We start from the raw sequence: 21,245 nt of genomic DNA, 5'->3' as shown, positions 1-21,245 counted from the left end.
GTCTTTGTCGTACCAGTATTCGGGAAGATTGGGTTGAATTTCGGAAATAGTGTCTCCGCGGGGAACTTTGTCGGGCTGGATCGATTCCTCCATTTCATCCCGGTGACGTTTTTGGGTGTTTTTGTCCGCACTTATCTGAGAGGGTGTTATGTGGTTAGTCTTGGGTGGCGATGAGGGTTGATCTATTGTGTCCATGTCGGTGTCCGGGGATTCGTTCCCGTCCATGGCCGTTCGGGTCGGCTACCCGGTTGAAGGTATGGCGTATCACTGTTCTATTAAACCACGCGGTATGTGTTCCTATACAATACCTGTTCACTACACTATCACTTGGTAGCAAAATCGCGAGAACTAGTTGAACGTGTAACCACTGCACGAGGATCTGCGTACGTACGTCTTGATCCTGTCAAGGTTCCCGGCTGGCGATAGCGTACTGGTTCAGGACGCGTTGTGCGAGTGTTTTGTCGATTTTTGCAGTGTTGCAAACCTCGTTCACCGGAAAATACCTACTTTCGTGCCCGGATTTAAAATTATGCTAATACGTAGCAAACCATTGACGTCAGCCTCACAAACCATTAACGTTATCCCCACAAACCATTGACGTTAGCCCCAAAAACCATTTTCCGTAAGGTTAGGTTAGGCAAGCATAGTAAAAAATAATAATTAAAAATACTCGATAAGTCATGTTCTAGTGAAAACACGGCGAGGCTGAAACAATGACTATGGGGTTGCGTCATCTTAACACACAGAATATTGTGCTCTCGTGCAGAAAGCAAATGGCGGCAGCAGAAACAGCGTGTCGGACAGAGATTTTCGCAGAAAACAACATGCATTCGCATTAAAATGGATCAAAACTACATTCACGAACTTCCACAACGCTACAGAAAATGATTTCCGTAAGTACTTTCTCCTGTAAATTTGAAGAAATCCGTTTCCCTTATACTATAATGTTACTCGATCGTCTAATAGTAGTTCGCACGGATGACGCTAGACGGCTTACGGAATGGACAGTTTTTTCGCTCGAGCGAATAACGCTCGAACATTTAAACGATCAGTATACGCTCGAAATCCAGTAGTTCACGTGTAACCGTAATTTTTCTGTAGTATTGAAAGACGCAGTGAGATTGAAACTAAAGTGAAAATAGTCATCATCTCCATGTTAAAATGCAATTTAGTCCATCTTTACAACACATAGCAATACATAGCATAGGAATTGATTATTATGGGCTGGAACTACCAGGACGGATTTTTACACATATATTTGTACGATTATTGTTTCATTTAAATGAAATTTGATATTTTATATATTCGAGCGAATTACGCTCGAGCGTGGGGGATTAGATCCGAGTATTTTCGAGCGAAAGTGGTTCAATGCAGTACTCTAAAGTGTAAAACACCAACCCTGAGACCTTCTGTAAACAAACCGTCTCACCAATTCGATGTATCACTGAACACGGAGACCTTCCCGCACGCATAGAACTCGCCATGTTGAAAGTGGCACTTCTTCCTTGCTGTTTGCATGATTATTTTTAGAAAATAACCAATGTTATAAAATATCATTATGTACACAAATCTCTAAGCTCATTGAAAGTTAGAATGCATATTCCTACAAAATATTCACACTTATCTTGCCATGTCACCAAGTTATTTTACGAAGTGCACTATATTTGGCGGAACAAAAATCGTTATTAGGATGCTTGTCAACCTTTCTTTGTCTTGTTTTGATCATAATGATCAATATATTTATTGGACTTACAGCATTGTATATGGCTGTTTATACCCATTATATATTTTATTTACATAAGATACAATTTACATAAAATCTACAAACAAATTTCAAATACTCTATATCAAGCCTTAGAAATATACATTACCATGTTATATAATTTTGCCTAAAAAATGCAAGTAAAATATATTCAATTCGCATGCAAGAAAGAAGCCAAATTTATGGGTAATGATTACTGGTGCAAGGAGTTAACTATAAAGGTGAAGCAATAAGTACAAAAGAAAGAGCATTGCGTTTAAAGTAAGACGTCATTTGCGGCAGCGTATCCCATACTACAAATTGGCCGTTGTTTTACCTTACGTAATGAATCCTGTAACAACGCTGGATTTTCGTGTGGATTATTTTACTTCTATGAGTTTGCAATGCTTTCTGCATGTACGTGATTTTGTTTACAGAAGGTCTCAGGGTTGGTGATTTGAACTTTAGTGTGTATGCTTACAATATACAGTAAAATCTCATTAATCCGGACTAATGGGGGGATAAGTTGGGCAGTTTAACGAAAGTCCGGAGTAACTGAAATAACCTAAAAGAACAGTAGAAAGTGCATTAAATCTCCGTTTATAGCAACAAAACATACACTATCTGGCCATTCGTCACCGGACACCCCACCAAAGGCATGTGGAAGCATCATGGTGTGGTCATGCTTCTCCTGGTATGGTCTTGGTCCCCTTGTGTTAGTGCGTGGAAACATGAATGCAGATGCATACCTAACGATCCTGGACAATTCTGCGCTACCGACATTGTGGGCACAATTCGGTAGTGGTCCTTATCTGTTTCAGCACGACAATGCCCCATGTCATACGGCAGGTGTGATCAACACGTGGTTCGAGGATATGGGTGTGCAAAAACTTGATTGGCCCGCCCAAAGTCCTGATCTCAACCTGAATGAGCATCTTTGGGACGAGTTGGAGCGCCGGTTGAGAGCCAGGCCACACCCCCCAAAAAACACTAAAGAGTTGTTCGCCGCTTTGCAAGAGGAATGGAGCAGGATTCCCGTCGAAACCTATCGCAATTTGGTGGACAGTCTTCCTCAGAGGGTTGTGGCTGTACTTGCTGCGAAAGGTGGCCCCACACGATACTGACGGACGCCTGAAACCGGATTAAAGTACTCGTTCCAGGTGTCCGGTGACGAATGGCCAGATAGTGTATTTCTTATGGTGTATTTAAAGGGACATACGTTTAAATACACTATACAGTACAGTACAAAGTCTGCGGGAAAAAGAATTTCATCAGTGTTTGACTGCCTTTTCTTTGGGAAGTTCTCTTGTTGACTTCTAGCCACATTTAAAACCTTGAATTCTGCTACTTCTTCTTAATTTTTTTACCTTTTGGCTGTCCGGATTAAGCAAAGCCCGGCTTATTGGAGTCCGGATTAACGAGGTTTTACTGTATCATCGAATGCTCTAAGGTTTATTCTACGTCTGAGGTGCTCTCAGAGGGTGAGTTACAAAATAAAAAAAGCCATTCTTCAATTTTCACGTGTATTTGCCAAATCTGAAATTCGTAAACACAACACGAAAACAATTTATCTACAGTATAGCTTCTATTAACATTTTCTCTTTAAGAAACTCAATAATGACCAAACTGTCACTTACCATGTATTACTTCCAAGCCCTTCAATTATAGCCGGCCCCCGTGGCGGAGTGGTTAGCACATCGCGCTACAACGCCAGGGGTCTCGGGTTTAAATTCTGGTCTGGGCACGGATGTTTGTGAGTGTCCATTCATCAATTTCATCATATCATCACTCATCCCCATCTTCACAAATAAGCCAAAAGTGGCAGAAAAGCGAAAGCATATCAAACAATCAATCAAACCCTACAATTATAACAGTGATAAAAGACTGGGCAACGTTACAATATTGAAGAGGGATCAAAACATTCCCGTTTTGTGACATTAAAATGTCGCAGATATTTAAGATGTCATATAATTATATCAATTCAGGACATCCTTGCGTGGATTACAGAATAAGTCTAGGAAGTAAACCTACATATCCTAGCTTTGTTGATGTGAATGGCAATATAATGGGCCACTGTAGGGAACACTGTTGGTGTTCTGTAAGTTGCATCAGTAATTTTCATTCTCTGAAGTGGTGGCGGGATGACCCTTCCGCGTAGTACACCTAATTGTCAATCTCACTTTAACGTAGTGTACCCAATTGTCAACCTCACTTCCACGTAGTACACCCAATTGTCAACCTCACTTCCACGTAGTGTACCCAATTGTCAACCTCACTTCCACGTAGTACATCCATTTGTCAACCTCACTTCAACATTGTACACCCAATCGTCAACCTCACTTCCATGTAGTACACCTAATTGTCAACCTCACTTCAACGTAGTGCACCCAATTGTCACCCTCACTTCCACGTAGTACACCCAATTGTCAACCTCACTTCCACGTAGTGTACCCAATTGTCAACCTCACTTCCACGTAGTACATCCATTTGTCAAATTCACTTCAACATTGTACACCCAATCGTCAACCTCACTTCCACGTAGTACACCCAATTGTCAACCTCACTTCAACGTAGTGCACCCAATTGTCACCCTCACTTCCACGTAGTACACCCAATTGTCACCCTCACTTCCACGTAGTGTACCCAATTGTCAACCTCACTTCCACGTAGTACATCCATTTGTCAACCTCACTTCAACATTGTACACCCAATCGTCAACCTCACTTCCACGTAGTACACCCAATTGTCAACCTCACTTCAACGTAGTGCACCCAATTGTCACCCTCACTTCCACGTAGTACACCCAATTGTCAACCTCACTTCCACGTAGTATACCCAATTGTCAACCTCACTTCCACGTAGTACATCCATTTGTCAACCTCACTTCAACATTGTACACCCAATCGTCAACCTTACTTCCACGTAGTACACCCAATTGTCAACCTCACTTCCACGTAGTGCACCCAATTGTCACCCTCACTTCCACGTAATTCATCCAATTGTGAACCTCACTTCCACGTAGTACATCCAGTACTGCATTTTGCAGACTAACAATGCTCAGGCGTCTGGACCTACGCCCAGTATAATCCTTGTAGAACTGTGTGTGTGTTATCCTGTGTTTGTCCTTATGCTTCAGCTTTAACCCAGGTAAAGAATATTTTAGTCCTCCGACATTACACTTGTGTTATATTAGTTATATTTTAGTAATGGTAAGGAGCTTGATCCCGAATAATGTAACGGGTGCAAAATCGCCTAAGTGCTGACGCACCCAAAATTTCAAATTCAATCAATCAATCAATCAATGAAGTGCTGAAATTTTGAGTTATTGTCTAGCCTTGGTGTACAATTTTGGATTTGATGACGTCATATGTTTTGTGGTAGTTGTTTTTGGCTTTATGGTGATGGCCTGTCTTGGGAGTAAATTATGTTCTAAAGAATTCAGAAGCGTTCCAGTATCCGTGCCAAAGTGGTTAGCGTATCGTGCTACGATGAAGAAATCCTAAGTTCGTACCCCTGGTATGGCACGGACGTACGTTTTCCCCTGTTTAACAACCTTATAATTAATCCACAACATTGCAATTAATTTAAATAGGTTGATAGTTACGTAAAATAAGAATAGCCGAATTACAAGTACTGGGTGGCTACGATTGAAGTTGCCTACTTAGAGCCCTCTGGAATCTGAACCATCGATTGCGGTGTAACTTGGTATAGAAGCTATGGAGACCATGGAGAAGCGAATGCTGACAAAAAAGATGTTCAAATTTTCACCACCAGGTGGAAATGTGGCGCTTAGAAATAAATTCACCCTACCCAGAGCCACCTGGGGCCCATTCGAAGCAAGTGATTGCAGTGAAACTTGGTATAGAGAATATTTAGACCATGAAGAAGCAAATGCTGATGAGAAAAAATAGTTCAAATTTTCACCACCAGGTTGAAATGTGGCGCTGAAGTAACGACAAGCAGTAATTTGAGTTAATGTACGCATAGCATTGTTCAGCATGTGCCCTGTCAACGTGAATGAACATTTGGATGGAAGCTCAAAGCAGCATTATAAATGGTCTCACGAAGCGTTTCCCGGGATGTTCTTCACTGTGCACCAGCTTTTAGCGTCACATTTCAACCTGGTGGTGAAACTTTGAACTATTTTTTCCGTCACCATTCGCTTCTCCATGGTCTCCAGAGTCTCTATACCAACTTACAACACAATCCGATGCTTCAAACTGGCTCCACAGTAGGGTGTACTGAAGAAAACTTTTTTTCGAAATGTTGAGGTGGCTAGAGCGGAAAAGTGGCCATTTGTGACCAAAAACACGTCTGATTTTTTTCAGATTTTTTGGACCTTGAAGTTTTGATAGTGATTTGGTTATGCAACACGCACAACAATTTCACAAAAATGTCATTATTTGGCTATTTCATGTATTTTTTCTGCATTATGGTCATTTATTGTTTTGTTTATGGCAAATTTGTTACATTCGTGCCTTAGGGTTGGTTTCCTATGCTGTTTACGTATGCTTTTGGTCAAAAATTGTCAATTTGAGGCTAAAAACTCCATTTTTTCTAACGATTTCGACTTTGTGTTTTATTCGAAAGTTTTCCGATATAAAAGACTAAATAAAATTTTTTGGCTTTCTAATTGCTAACCGTTCCTCAATTACTGTCCAGCGCTTCGCTTATTTTCATAGCTTATTATGCTTTGAAAAAAACCCAGAGCTCACCACGAGGAGGTGTCTGGACTGCGAGCTCCAAATAATTATGTTGGCAAACATAATTTGACTAAGGGGCAGGCCAAGATTTTCTTCTAGTTTTCTCCTTGAACTTTATAGTAACCTTTTGTTCGAAATGTCGGCATATGTTCTCTAGATTCCAATTTCTCTTTGATGTAGCCATGACGTGCGCATACTACATACCACATAATGAAGGTGTACGCACCGGTATGGTTTGGGATCAATAAGGAACCATCGATAACTGACGGAGCCCGACACCTCTGGAATTTGATCCACTTGTCCCGATTTCTCCCACACCACTTGAGAGATCTGATTAATAGGGTCATTCAACAAAACGCATTCTTTGCCCATCCTGAAAATCTCCTGCTGGTTTAATAACCGACCAAAACCCAGAAATAAGAAGTCTTGGTTGGCAAATAATTAAGAAAGCAAGAGGATTGAAAAAAGCAAAAGAATTCGCACTTTTGTTTTACCAACCATCAATTTTAATGCAGACCAATACTATGACATGGTTGATTGGGCGTCATGCTCCCTCCACGAGCCTCCGTTGACCAATAATATTACAAATGAAGAAGTAGATGACTACATTATAAACAAAAAAATATCGGAAATTCAAGACTTGCTGCTTCTTCCGTTTTCGGCGCCAGCGCACGTCATGGCTACATCAAAGCGAAATTGGAATCTAGAGAATATATGCCGACATTTCGAACAAAAAGTGACTATAAAGTTCAAGAAGAAAACTAGAAGAAAATCTTGGCCTGCCCTTTAGTAAAATTATGTTTGCCAACATAATTATTTGGAGCTCGCAGTCCAGACACCTCCTCGTGGTGAGCTCTGGGTTATTTTCAAAGCATAATAAGCTATGAAAATAAGCGAAGCGCTGGACAGTAATTGAGGAACGGTTAGCAATTAGAAAGCCAAAAAAAATATTTAGTCTTTTATATCGGAAAACCTTCGAATAAAACACAAAGTCGAAATCAATAGACAAAAAGGAATTTTTAGCCTCAAATTGACAATTTTTGACCAAAAGTATACGTAAACAGCATAGGAAACCACCCCTAAGGCACGAATGTAACATATTTGCCATAAACAAAACAATAAATGACCATAATGCAGAAAAAATACATGAAATAGCCAAATAATGACATTTTTGTGAAATTGTTGTGCGTGTTGCATTACCAAATCACTATCAAAATTTCAAGGTCGATGCGCGCCACCTAAACGACCTCCAAAAAATCTGAAAAAAATCAGACGTTTTTTTTGGTCACAAATGGCCACTTTTCCGCTCTAGCCACCTTAACATTTCGAAAAAAAGTTTTTTTCGATACACCCTACTCCACAGGGGTCTGAATAAGGCAACTTTATTTGTGGTACCCAATAGAATTAAGGATATATGAGAAAATTACAAAATTCAGTTCTTATACGTATATAGTATAAATAGTATGAAAAAGTAATAAACAAATGATTTTATGTAATGAATGGAGATATTTGGCAAGTACTCCTCTTGTCACCAAAATGACAAAGTATGCATCAATTACATACAATAGTAGTCAATAAACACAGAAACACAAATTTTGCAAATGTACAATTTATTACAAATCTGAATGCAATGAATCAAATATTTCTGTGAGAACATCACCTTTAAACCAGTGTAAAATATTATCATATTAATAGGTCACAATCTACATTCTGTGCTACATTTCAGTTTCATGTTGAGTACATTATACTATCAGAATACTAGTTCTTAGAGTTATGAAGTAACAGTAGTTTAAAATTTGCTTTAAAATGTAAATAAGTTAGCAATTTGTAGCTGCTAGTTTGCTACAAAAAATTAAGATATTGTGGTTTAATATTACTGTACAGTGATTGTTCGTAAGAAATTTTACATATCAGTTAAAATCTAAGAATACATTTAAAAAACAAGACAATTTTGTAGTATTTTCATGCAAGGGTATCTATAACAGGTCATCTATAGGATCAGTATAGTAACTAAATGAGACAAGCTCGTTTGGCCCATATAGTTTGTTTAAGTGAGGCTCAATTTCCGTCACTGCTTTCTTGATTAGATAATCAAGTTTAGGTATTTTCTTGATATGTTGTAGTAAGCCAGTAAGGAACTTTCTCTTCGTATTGAACATATCAAATTCGAAAGAGCTTATAATCTCATCACCTAGGTCTGAAGAAAGAAAGTTCATCAACAGTTTACAAGACGTCCTAATCTCTTTTGGCGTATAGTACGAGTATTTCAGCTTATCAAATAAGCTTCCCATGTCAACTGCAATTGTTGTGCTGCTTACACCAATATTTCCTTTGTACTGAGAATCGATATTTATGATATTGATTGGTTTTGCACCTGGTCCGTCCAGTTTAACATAAATTTGAAGCTTTTCGATTAGCTTCTTTATCTCTATTGGGACTCGAGCGTTGTTCAGCATGTACTTGAACAGTGCGACGAGGAACTCCCCTCTTGTCTGGTAATTTTCAATTTTGAAGTCTTGAACGTAAACGTTGAAGTTTATTTGATTGTTGGAGAATAACTTGTACAATTCTTCCAAGTCTGTCTTACTGCTTGGCGGTAAGGTATCTTTCGGTATTGCACGAAGTACATCGATTATATCAAAATGAATTGAAGATATAGTCCAGATGTTGCCAACGATTTCTTCACATATATCTTTCTCTGATACTTTTGACGGTATGAAAATAGTCGAGAGCTTAGCTGGGTATGTAATAGGAACTTTTCCTGGTGCCTTGGTGGGTACTATTTTTTTACTGACATGCCCTACCTTTGTTGGTTTGAATGGCAATATTGTCGGCCAACGTGATGACAACACTGTCGGAATTCTGTGAGTTGGAGCCGTGTGAAGCTGTGTTGGTTTTGTGAAAGTTAATGGTTTCCTCGTTGGTAAATGTGTAATTTTGGGCTTTGATGACGTCATTCGTTTTGTGGTAGTTGGTTTTGGCTTCATGGTGAATGCCTGTCTTGTTGTTTGAAGTAGAGGGTTTGTTTTATCTTTAGTTGGCCTAGCAACAATTGTGACTGTTGACTTTATTGTTGGCTTCATGGTAATAAACCCTGGTTTTCTTGTCGTCTGCAAACTGACCTTTGTTGTTAGTTTTGATGGCTTAGAAACAAGCAAAGACGAACGTGTTGTGGTCTTATAGGTAAATGGTACTATAGGAGTGTGTCTTACGGTGGGAATTACTATTGGGAATGGCTTTATTGTCGGTACTTTTACGGTAACCCAAGGTAATACTGGTGCTTTGGTTCGCTTTATGATACGACGTGTACTGGGTATCCTTGTGAAAGCAGGAAAAAATTTGGTTGTTGATTTGAGAGATTTTTTAGTTGTAACCGCATACATCGAGTCAGTTGGTTTGAAGCGGTGTGTAGATTGCTTCGGCTTAGAAGTAATTACAGGAAATACTACTGTTACAGGTGCTCCAGTGGTTTTTGTAGAACAGTTCTTTGTAGTTCTCTGAGTTACCGATATTGAAGGCGGTGTATATTTTATTGGCTGTCTGGTGTGTGGTCTTGTGGTGGCGACTGGAACTTTGGAGTGAATCGGAACACTGGTAGCATTTGAAGGAGTTAATGCAAATATATGTTGCTTTCCAAAGTTCGTGTCCTGCGGAGACCAAATTGGCAATACTGGAGGTCCGAAAACATTATTAATATTGAGGTTAATAACATTTATTTGCACCTTTTGGGCTTGTTGTATCTCCCACGGCTGTTGCTTCTCTATCGTGTTCCAGTCCTTTATCCAGCGTACAGGGCACATGCATCTGCGATTGGAGGCGAAATTCTTACACTTTGCTTTGAAGTGACGTAGTATGTTCTTCAGTAAATTAGAGTCATCAGGATCGAGGCACTTCTCTTGAATACCTGAAAAAATAGTGTTCAAGCTCTCATGCTTCCCATCTTTTCTTGCTTCGGTCTTCAAGTACACGTCTTGAACCTGGAACCCTTCAGCAGCCTTGCCGTCATTTGCAATGTAAGGCATCGACTTGCTTATTACTTGCACTAATTTCGGATCCTGACCTGACCGATTTTTGATGTACAGTAACAGGCCTCTCAAAAGATCTCCTAGGTTCGAATACAGATTGTAGTTAAAGTTTTCGAGGACTTTTAGTGATGCGGGATTAGTGATGTAGGCTCTAAGGTGATCAAGATAGGACACAGGTATGTCGCTTCTGAATGCCGATACGAGAACCTTAAAAGGAACTTTTTGGATTCTGGTTATTACGCGATCATTAAGTTGTTGTGGAAGTTTCTCTTTGCTCAGGTTGAGAATATTGACAGAACTTCCTCTGTTCCTAGGCTTGAAGAGCAGCGGACGTGTTTTTAGTATTTTGGTCGTAGATAAGTTGGGTTTCCATGCGATGTTTACTTCGGGTCCCAGGCATCGGGCAAAGCATTGTTGCTGTTTGTCGTACACGGGGACGTCCACGTGCGTTTTGTTAACCGCTCTTGGAATCACCGCGTCGTTGTCAGAAGCGACGAAACTCTCGGTGAAGAGACTGAGGTGACATTTCTCCTCTTTGTCCAATAGCTGCTCGACCTCCGGCATTTTAAGCAAAGAATGAACGATGTTCAGGAATATCAAGCGTGGGTTTGAGAACTGATTAGAAGACAACTTGTTCATTATGCTCTCCCACTCAAGATTTTTCCTGGAGAATATCATCATCAGGTCGACAGTCATCTTCACATATTTAACATCCAAAGCAAGTGTTCCGAAAGATTCCAACAAATGCATTACTTCCTCTTTGGATCTTGGAGAACATTCTATTCCATTTTCCTTACAGAACTTATGGCGTACATGCACCACAAGGGACTTGATGATGGGCAGCTTGGAGCTAGAATCTGGAGAGCCAAGTCTTATCCTTTCAAGAATGGCAAGTAGCAAAGCTAGAGGGTCGCTGTACTGGTAGTATAACCGTTGCTGCTCGACGATTGGTAGTTTGTAAACATACCCTTTCACAATGTCTTTCTGAATGATGCTTGCCGCTTCAAGCACATCCGGTGGGAACTTTTTGGATTGCATCACCTTGAAAAGCCCATTAAGGTTTAACAAGCCAGACTCGCGGACATTGTAATCTTCAGATATGAGAGATATGGGACGTCTGATTGGGTCCTCAATCACATGCTCCGCGGCGGAACCTATCACAGCCCTCAGAACATGGTCCTGTATATTGGGTGACATCTTCATAAACTTCAGAATGCCTCTCAGCAGCGAATACAGGTCACGATGCTTCTGAAAGTCACATCTCTGTAGCTCTACATCAAGTTCCTTATTTGGCGAAAGCTTCAGAAGGCTTGTCGCAACGTATTTAATCTTTTCTAGTCCGTATGGCGTTATTGCAGGATACTCCAAGTTGAGCAGAAGAAGGGCAAAGACATTAGTATTTAACGGTATGTACTTCTTCCTCAGGCCTTCCAAGATTGCATTCTGCAAAGACGACTGTCGGTCACAGGATACTGGAAGAAACGTCTTAACCCTATCACTCAGTTTAGAGAACCATAGCGAACCCAACTGGTCTTTGGTGAATTGTGGTACATTCTGGAATATCCCTTGCGTTGTGTTCTTGAGAACCTCATCTAACGTCAGCTCTAGGGTCTTCAGGGCCTCCTGCAAGTGACGTACTTGGCAGACATATCTACAAGATACAGTATTTTCAAGCCGACTCAGAACTCCAAGAAACTGGTCCTCAGCTCTTTTCGATTTATACTTCTGAATGTCCATTACGATGTCCACCATGCTGATCCGTCTCAGCCGTACACCATCGTAAATGTCCTTCAATGCAGACCAGTACTTGTTGCTAATTCGTAGATAAGGGTACTCCAGAAAGGCGCCAAGGGTGTTGACTAGATTGTTCCGTAGCTCCACCGCTGCTCCTAGGGTAGCTTCTACTTCGCCTGCTACAGGGTGCTTCAAAGTGTCCAGGACACTAGTGGATGGAGTCGTTCTGTCATTGGCCAAGGACAAGTCCTGCAACGAAAAAATATTTAATTAGAAAATCATCACAGGGAGTACATTCCTTGTGGAAAATGTACATTACATGCATACACTGAAAGTATTTGTCTTTGTAGAAGGTGAAGTCAAGGCTGAAAGTATTAAAAATAATATAATGAAGTGATTGATTGTAAGTGACGTTAAATAAATCAAATCAATCAAAGCATTAAAACAGCATAACTATCTCGTCACTGTGATCCCCTTTTCACACACTCTGCAAGCCAACGTAAGAACATTTGCTTTTTATCCTAATTTCTGTTGTACGAGGAGAGGCTGATAAGTATTGAGCCTTACCCAGAAAAAAATGAGCTACGAGGTTGAAATTTACAGTGTGTACTGGTCAATTCTTCTATATGTAATGGTGCAAGAATCGACTTTCTATGATTTTAATTTCTCTTTGTTTTTCAGGTCCAAAGGTAACAACTCATTTGCAGCATGAGTTGATTCCTGAACACTCAAAATCGTTGTCCCTTTAGGTGTTTTTTTCGATGGGGGGAAAAGATGATAGTCAGATGGAGCCAGATCAGGCGAATAGGGTGGGACAACACTTGAAAACCTAAGGAGGTCAATGTCACCATTGTTTCACCTGCAGAGTGTGGCGTGACATTATCATGCAACAAAATGACGCGTTTGCAGAGCTTTTCCCAACTTTCCTGGAGGTGCTGCCATTTTCACTTTGGACCTGAAAACCAAAGGGAAATTAAAATCATAGAAAGTCGATTTTTGAACCATTACATATAAAAGAATTGACCAGTACACACTGCAAATTTCAGGCTCCTAGCTCCATTTTTTCTGGGTAAGGCTCAATACTTATCAGCCTCCCCTCGTACCTTGCAACACTTCTATTGGTCAGAATATTTCATATGTTCTTGTCGTTAAACAAACTAAGCCGTTTACATTATGCTTGATGCTTCTTTGAATATAAAGTTAATATTTGTTTTAAAAAAATCAGACTTTCGTGCACACTAAAAAAATTCTCATCTTGAGTGAGTTACATTTTTTGGTATATTTCTCTTAATAGATAACTTTCACGATTTCGGTTTTGCTTAATTATAAGTTGTTAATTTTCAAATACCATGTGTTACAAATATTTACAGTTATTGATGATTTGTTTGTACATATATTTTTCATGAAGGTTTTTGTGTTTTTAACCAGAAAGTTTAAAACAAATATTTATGATACATGGGTATGCATAAGTATTGCGCGGTTGTTGTCCATAATTACTTTCATTGTTTTTTATCTTATATCGTAGGAATGAGAAATGAAATTTTATTGATACTGGTGCAGAGCGTAAAACAAAGAGAATAAACATGGCGGTATATAGTTTGCTTGGGAATACTTATGCATACCGCCATACAGTCATGATATATCATCAAGAGGCGGCAGGAATGAAAGCTAACATACGGACATATTTTGTCCATAGGAGGAATGGAGTAAACACCCATTACCACATACACTAGTTAGATTACGTTGTGCAAGTTTATCAAATGATATGTAGCAAGAATTATCTTACTTTTGCCAATCACGTTAAGGGTAGTGGATAATCAGGAATTTTTCTAGTGAAGTACAGGTGCAGCCAATGATTGAAAACAGGAAGATTGAGGTAGATAAAATATATAGATGGAGTGAAAGATTGTGGGATTTATTTAAGTTACCAACATGTAGATGGAAAGTACATATATGTGAGTGGGAAGAGCGGAGAAGTGACAGTTGTTACAACTTCTATATACTGTATGTCTATTAGAGATATCCAATCATATCCATCTAAATTGTTAGAATGCTAATAATGTCTTAGAAGCAATAGTTGTCGTACGAGATTTACTGACGGACATGGAGGCCAAAATACTTTTCAATAATGACTCAAGTTCAGCAAGACAGTGAACAAACCTGGATGTTGTTCCTTGTTACTGCAAGATATTCATATTGTCTTTCTGACCTGTCCGGGATGCGAAATTATGACTGAATCGTAAATACAATTTAACCTGCAGATATGTGTCCTCTATTGTCAAGTCAAAGAACATAAATACAGTCCGTGATTAGGAGGTTGAGTTGAACAATGGCCATTGTCCGTTGAATTTGATTCATGCGTGTCCTTCTCCAATTTTGGAAATTCCATATTTCTTTCATTTTACGACTAAGATACACAGGTCCGTAACGAGGGGAGACTGGGGGGGCTGGAGCCTAGGGCGACATACATATAGAGCACCATTCAAAGCTTTTATTTTTTAAAAAAGTACAACTGAGTCAGAATACGTAACGGAGAAGTTTACACTTGGCAGGAGTACATTCTTGTAACATACACCTGGTATTTTCGTTTCCTAAAATACAAACTCATAGTACGTTTTTAAAGATGTTCTTCAGACACTATGACATAACAGATTTTTTTAATATGCTAAACTTATTAAGAATCGCCCTGTGAACTACGAATCTTTCAATATAACTTATATTATTGTTAATAAGTTTTTCTTGGATCTCTCAAAATTTGTTGCATGGAAATATCACAAATCATGGCATGAGAAAAAAATATAGAAGGATGCACATAGCATGTCGGTAATTGGTAGTGCATAGGGGTGGGACAAACCACAATCCTGTGTAGGACGCCAAAATATCCAAAACGTCTAGCTACGTTGTTGAAGATACGATTAGTACAGCGTTCGCAAATACATAGTTGTCGCACAACGATATTTTGTACTAGGCAACCCAACTTACAAAAGGCGTTGGTGTGTTGTATATAGGCTGAATTTCATGCTGGTCATGAAAGGTAAATATTTAGTTTATATCGCAAGTAAGAAAATACTTTATGGAAGTAATAGAAATGAGTTATGTGCTTTGCACGGTGATCAGAGTTTCTTTTTTTTCTTCTTTCTTTTCCACTCAGTGTGTTGAAGGAAGAAATTGATAGGTTTATATTATAATGTAAGGTGAAGAAGAAAACAACTTGCGCGTTGTCAGGATATATTCTGTTTGTTTGATTGGGAAGGGTGTGGGTAATGTGAATGAACGGCGAATGCACGGATTGTGAAAAATATTGTTTTGTGGTTAATAAAACCAAATGCTTAAATAACGAAGCTCTTGTCCTTGTACACTTCACTCTCGATGGACATCTACTTTTTTATCGCTCAGCAGAAGTGAAAAAACTAAAATGACAAGAAGAATGCAGGACACAACAGTGTAGAAGGGTAAAATAAGTTATGATGTATCGTGATGCTGAGAGTAAACATTTCTCTTCATGCCTGTTCATTCTTCGATTTCCTTTTATCAGGAGAAAGTGAGGAGTAGTTTTTGTGTGTTATAATGTATAGCCAGGAATTTGCGTTCCAATTGTGTCCATGTGTCTGTTTGCGAAGGAGAAAGAGGCAGAGGGTGGAGAAGTTAGGAAAGGAGAGAGATGAAAGAAACATAAAGCAGAGGAGGGTAACAGAAATGAGACGAAGCAAGAAATGGAGACAAGATTAGAGGAGACGAGAGGAGAAGAAAAGATGAGAGGAAAGGGATTAAGAAAAATGGAAAGAAAATAAGAGGTGTATTGGAGCCAGAAGATAGAAGAATAAGAAAAGATACGAGATGACAAGAGAAGAAAAGAGATAAGAAGAAAGGAACCGGCGAAAGAACAAATGATCGGAGTGGAGTGAGAGGCGAGGACAGTAGATAAGAAGAGAGTATGCGAATGGGGAGGAGAGCGAAGAAAGTGAGAAGAGACGAGAGGAGAGATGAAAAAGCAAAAGTAGTAGAGAGAAGAGGAGAGAGCAGGAGAGGAAAGGAGAGGTGAAAAGCAAAAGTAGTAGAGAGAAGTGGAGAGGAAAGAAGAGATGAAAAAGCAAAAGGAGTAGAGAGAAGAGGAGAGGAAAGGAGAGGAGAGATGAAAAAGCAAAAGTAGTAGAGAGAAGAGGAGAGTGCAGGAGAGGAGAGGAGAGAAAATTAGAGGGGAGGAGGGGAGAGGTAGTCCCAGAAAATATTGTGTGAATGTCAAGAATTGAGGCATTAATCTAATTATCAACATAAAACAATCATGTAAAATATTTATGGGGAAAAATACATTCTCCGAACGAAATACTACGGTTGAATTCACAGCAGACGTTCAATTTAATTCGCGTTAACACGACTAATAATTTCACTTTTAAATTTATAACAAGTGTCCTTATTGTTATTTTTTCATTTGTTAGTTCGTTCTAATTGAGATACTTTATTCTTTAATATTGCATTGTTAATTATAAACGGAATCATTTAATTTCACACCGCATGGAAGATGAACGCAATTGGATAGACTATATGATGGCTAATTCTGTACGGTAACCACTACCTTACAAGCTTTCGACTTTTTCTGTAATGAGTATAAGGGATAGCAGAAGTTGACCGATACGGCTGTTCGTAAACTCTAGCCAACTCAGACTAGGTCTTACGAGTGGATTACGCAGACGTCACACGAAACGTCACGTCGACCTCACTAGCGAAGCTGTTCGACGCTGCAGTTTACGAACAGCGTGGATTATGGCGTGGTGGATCGTCTGCTTGACTCTTGAGCATGTTTAAAAGCAGTTGACTTTGTTTGGAAGTAGTATTAGGTGTAAATGGCACTAAATCTCACCTCTATATAAAGCTCGGCTAAATTAATATAACATTTTGACAAGTTTTGGAAATTGGCACAGAAAGTAACCGACAAAAACGAATCAACTGTATGCCTACACATAAAAAATAATTATTTTGTAGTATTTTATTGGTTGGTGAATTTAGTTTAGTGTAGCGTGTATTAACACCAACTAACAACCTTGAATTATTGTAAATGAAATGGCTTTAAAAATATTTATTTCATTACAGTTCAGATCAAAATCTACTTTTTTCATTGTTTTATACTTTTTTCTCTTCGGATGCCAGTTTTTGTATGTTTTCCCCATATATACATCCACGGAAAGAATTATAAGATAATATTAACTACACCTTTTCCTTCAGCTGTCTTTCTTACTTAGGAAGGCATCAAATAATTGATTGCAGGCGATTGAAAGCTTCTGCGTCGTGCTTTCTGCTAGTTTTCGTCTGCAGTCAGCCAACTCAGTCGCATCGGGAATGGCTTACAAATCTTACAATCAAAGTAAGCCGGATACGTCATCGTGACGTCACGGAGCCGGAAGTGGGCGGAGCTAGCCGTACTTGGACTGAGTTTAAGGCGAGGAGGGACATTTCCCCTAGGTCTTTCTCTCTGGGGCAGCTGCCGATCACTGTTGCCAGCTTCGCTCTTTTGGAGCCAGATCTGGCTCTTTCGTGCACTCGTTTGACCGTGAACTGTGGCACCCGACCTCTACCCCACCATGATGCCACCACTGGTTCCGGCCCATAAAGACCAACCTTTGCCATGAGTGTACATTTGGCACGTGACGTGATATTCATTTATAGGCTGCGTCACACATCCCCTCTTTCTTCCCCATGTATTTTTATATATAGCGCTGTGGCTAAGCTGAAGATGACAATATCATTATCCGAGAATCCTTTATTTTTGATTTCATATGAACATCATTGGATTATTGAGATGTGTGATGCCGCCAAATCTCGGTGGTGAAAACTAAGAATAATTGCCATCACTTAAAGCTAACGGTAATAGCAGCGCCCCCACCCCTCTGACACCTAAGGAGGCACTTTATGCAGCCTTCGTTAATGTAGCTCCTTGAAAGTCATCTTTAGCTCTATTAATGGTGAAATGTAGCTCTTTTATGCACATTAGGTTTGGCAACACTGTCAGGATGGCCGTATGAGGCAAGGAGAAATGCATTAGATTTATGGGACCATTATTTTATTTCTTCTCTCGGGAATATCAAACATCCAATGATGTAGAAAAGTACATGGACGGAAAAAGGACACGTTGAACTATGTCATGGTAGTAGGAAAAGTCGAAACTCCCATTTGATTAGCCGTAACTTGCAGTTGAAGTCGGTTTTCCATAAGGAATACATGGGATTTTGTAAATACTTATTAATCATATTTCCCAAACATCGTGTCTAGCTTACTAATCAACTTGAAAAACAGTTTCCACTTGCAACATGTAGAAAAATTTATACTCTCTTGCATACTAAACCCTTTTTTAAATAGCAGTGCCCAATCCGACGATATTAAAATAAATGCACAACTAGTGCGTAATTGTCCTTCCTCGCATTAAGATCAGATGTAGTCGACTTCGGCTGATTTGACTGGAGTTTACGAACAGGCGTGGTGTTAAGGGTAAATGCAACTCGGCTCCTAAATGTATTGTGTAAAAAATACACAAATACTTGATTGTAACAAAGAAATGTAATGAATCAACGTAAACCTTGGATAGAAATTTGCACATGATAAACACTATTTATTCGATATTTGTGAGAGAATTCTTGTGTTTAACTTATGAGAAGGTACACCAGTGTGAGGAAATTGTCATGATGCGAATTCTAATGCGAAAGCTTATCAGTTCTTCTGGTAAGAAGGTGGCGACGGCGTCGGCTTGTTTGCTCTTGGCTTTAAGGTGGCCAAACTTCAGTCGAGCTGTGACGTAATATTTTAAACTCAAGACCGGTTACTGAAAATCGTGTGTGTACGAGTCTGTAAGTGTTCTCGAGTTGACAAAATTAATGAATAAACAATTTGCATTTATAGTAATTCAAGTCATAATTACTTGTTTCTTCCTTGTTTACTTAACATCAGAGTCACATCATTAGTGCCGACCTCCGTGGCGGAGTGGTTAGCACAGTGCCTACGACGCAAGGTGTCACGGGTTCGAATCCCGGCCTGGTCATGGGTGTTCTTTGTGAGCTCATTTTCATCGTTGCGATTAGCCAAAAGTGACAGAAAAGAGACGTAAAATAATATACGTAATTCAATCAATTAATCAACATGGTGGTAGCTTGGGACATTTATCTAACCAGGCTCTAATCTAATTCATGTTCATTATGTTATATTATTTCAATGATATCTCAGTAGTGTGGCTTCAGTAACGTTTGTCATTGAGGTTAGAACCTCCAGAACTTTGTCTTCTTGAGATAGATTCGGGATTTAAGGAATAACTTATTCAAGATACATTGTCAAATGTTAATCTCTCTTCCACCTGACACGTAGTGGTAACTGTATTTGTGCAGTTCTAAGAACATACATATATTTACATATGATTTCCAAATGCAAACTTATTCTTGAAGCAAGCGCGTCATGGTTGAAACATCTTTAGCCAATCCTCGACAACTCATCTACCGCGGCACTGAATGTATATAGCCTACTTGTCTTATTAACGAGAATTATCTAATCATATTTGAAGTATTTTCTATCGTGAACTAAAAAAAAGTAATATAGTAATAATACAATGCAAAATGTTTATAAGACTGTAATGTGTGCAGTGGTGTATATATATGTTTATAAGACTGTAAAGTATAGACCTTTATATTCCTGACCAGTTAATTTATATGATAAGGCAGAGTGCGAAATTGCGACCATTTGGTGCCAAAACGAGGGGGGGGGGCAAAGACAGTTTACTTTTTCTTGTTACACAAGTCTGTAGTCTGGAGGCAAAATGTGGGGAAGCGAGGAAACTGCCCCTCCCCAAGCTCCGGCCGCCATTGATTGCTGAATATATCGTGCAAAGAGGAAACGACGAATGTACTTGGAAACTGGTAAAACCAATAAATACAAAGATGTAACGTACGTCGAATGGTAGTCTCCCTGCCTGAGAAAGTTCCTCCATAACTGCACTTTCTACTAACCCCCGTGTTTGCAAAGAAGCTGTCCCAGGGGCCATGGCAAACAAACTCATCGGTAAGGGGTTACTATGATTACAGCGCCAGCAGTTGGGAAACAACCTTTGTCTGTGCTTACGTTTTCGAAAAACTGCTATGATATTTCAAATTCCGAAAAATTTCATCTGTTTAGAAGTCCTTCTAGAGCATTTGTGTGGTGGTTTGCTTTTCATGTTGTCTACATATCTACGATAGAGAATAGGCTCACGGTGCCACGAAACTATCAAACACATCCAGAAAACAGCGGAAGCAAATTTCGCGAAGATTCCACTAGAAGAAATTCTAAACACACACATACACACGTATACACATTCTAGAATTTGGAATAGCGCGTCTGGTTTTCAGAAAGCAAGGACTTTTCGACTGATGGTGCAGGCGAAGAGCCAATGGTGGTCTTAAGTTTCCACATTACCTGAAACAAGCTAAGTCCCAACACCAGAAGTGCTGTGCAGGCAGTTCTTGCCATTTTGTTCTATCAGATGCTGTTTTTTTGTCACACTGTAACCCGCACTGACATACTACTAATAGAATCAGCAATCCTTACTGACTGAAACTTCAGACGACAACGACTGAAAGATTCTGTAGGTCTAGCGTGGTCCGTTACACCTGATTCGTTTCACCCAACAAACTGTGCAGGAAGGCAATGATACAGCAAGAAAGAAAAAAAGAAGAGAATTGACAAGTGTCAAAAGACAAGTACTTTAACGATTTTCTAGCAGAAACGTCAATGGAACTACAATTAAATGGAAAAAGTAGCATTGTCTACCGTTGTGGATTTCTTTTTTAAAAAATTAACGTTACATCACGTACATGTTTGGAGATTGAAGGTCGTCGAATTGGACAAAATGGTGGATAAAATTGATTTGGTCCCATTCAACGGGTGGATTAGTAAACTCTTCATGAGGAATGTGTGTTCTGAACAAGTGATCAGTTAATCATGTTTTCTATGCTGTTGCAAGGTAGTAATATTCTCAATGGATAGGAAAAACGACCAATTAGAAACATTGTTTCTGCATATTCCTTTAAG

General features: G+C 39.4%; 2 protein-coding genes across 2 annotated transcripts in view; both read right to left on the bottom strand.

The window, feature by feature from the left end:
• The window catches only part of LOC146002207 (endoglucanase E-4-like), a 240,248-nt gene that overhangs the window by 70,129 nt on the left and 148,874 nt on the right, over positions 1-21,245 (bottom strand). The gene's annotated exons all lie outside the window — the stretch shown is intronic.
• LOC146002513 (uncharacterized) lies at positions 8,026-20,867 on the bottom strand. The gene is made up of 2 exons (XM_083140410.1): positions 20,631-20,867; positions 8,026-12,452 (listed from the first exon to the last, which is right to left on the bottom strand). The coding sequence occupies exons 1-2, from the start codon at positions 20,682-20,684 to the stop codon at positions 8,421-8,423; spliced, it is 4,086 nt and encodes a 1,361-aa protein (XP_082996536.1). The 5' UTR covers positions 20,685-20,867; the 3' UTR covers positions 8,026-8,420.

This window comes from Lepisma saccharinum, chromosome 18, assembly GCF_977018435.1.
Source record: "Lepisma saccharinum chromosome 18, izLepSacc3.1, whole genome shotgun sequence".
Taxonomy (NCBI): domain Eukaryota; kingdom Metazoa; phylum Arthropoda; class Insecta; order Zygentoma; family Lepismatidae; genus Lepisma; species Lepisma saccharinum.
The sequence above is the reverse complement of the archived record's forward strand: the minus strand, read 5'-3'. Positions and strand labels throughout refer to the sequence as shown.

Excerpts from the sequence above, each read along its gene's own strand:
- LOC146002513 (XM_083140410.1), bottom strand. The coding sequence starts at position 20,684 with ATGGCAAGAACTGCCTGCACAGCACTTCTGGTGTTGGGACTTAGCTTG. Across the intron at positions 12,453-20,630 it reads TGGGACTTAGCTTGTTTCAG|GACTTGTCCTTGGCCAATGA; the intron begins GTAATGTGGAAA and ends TTTTCGTTGCAG.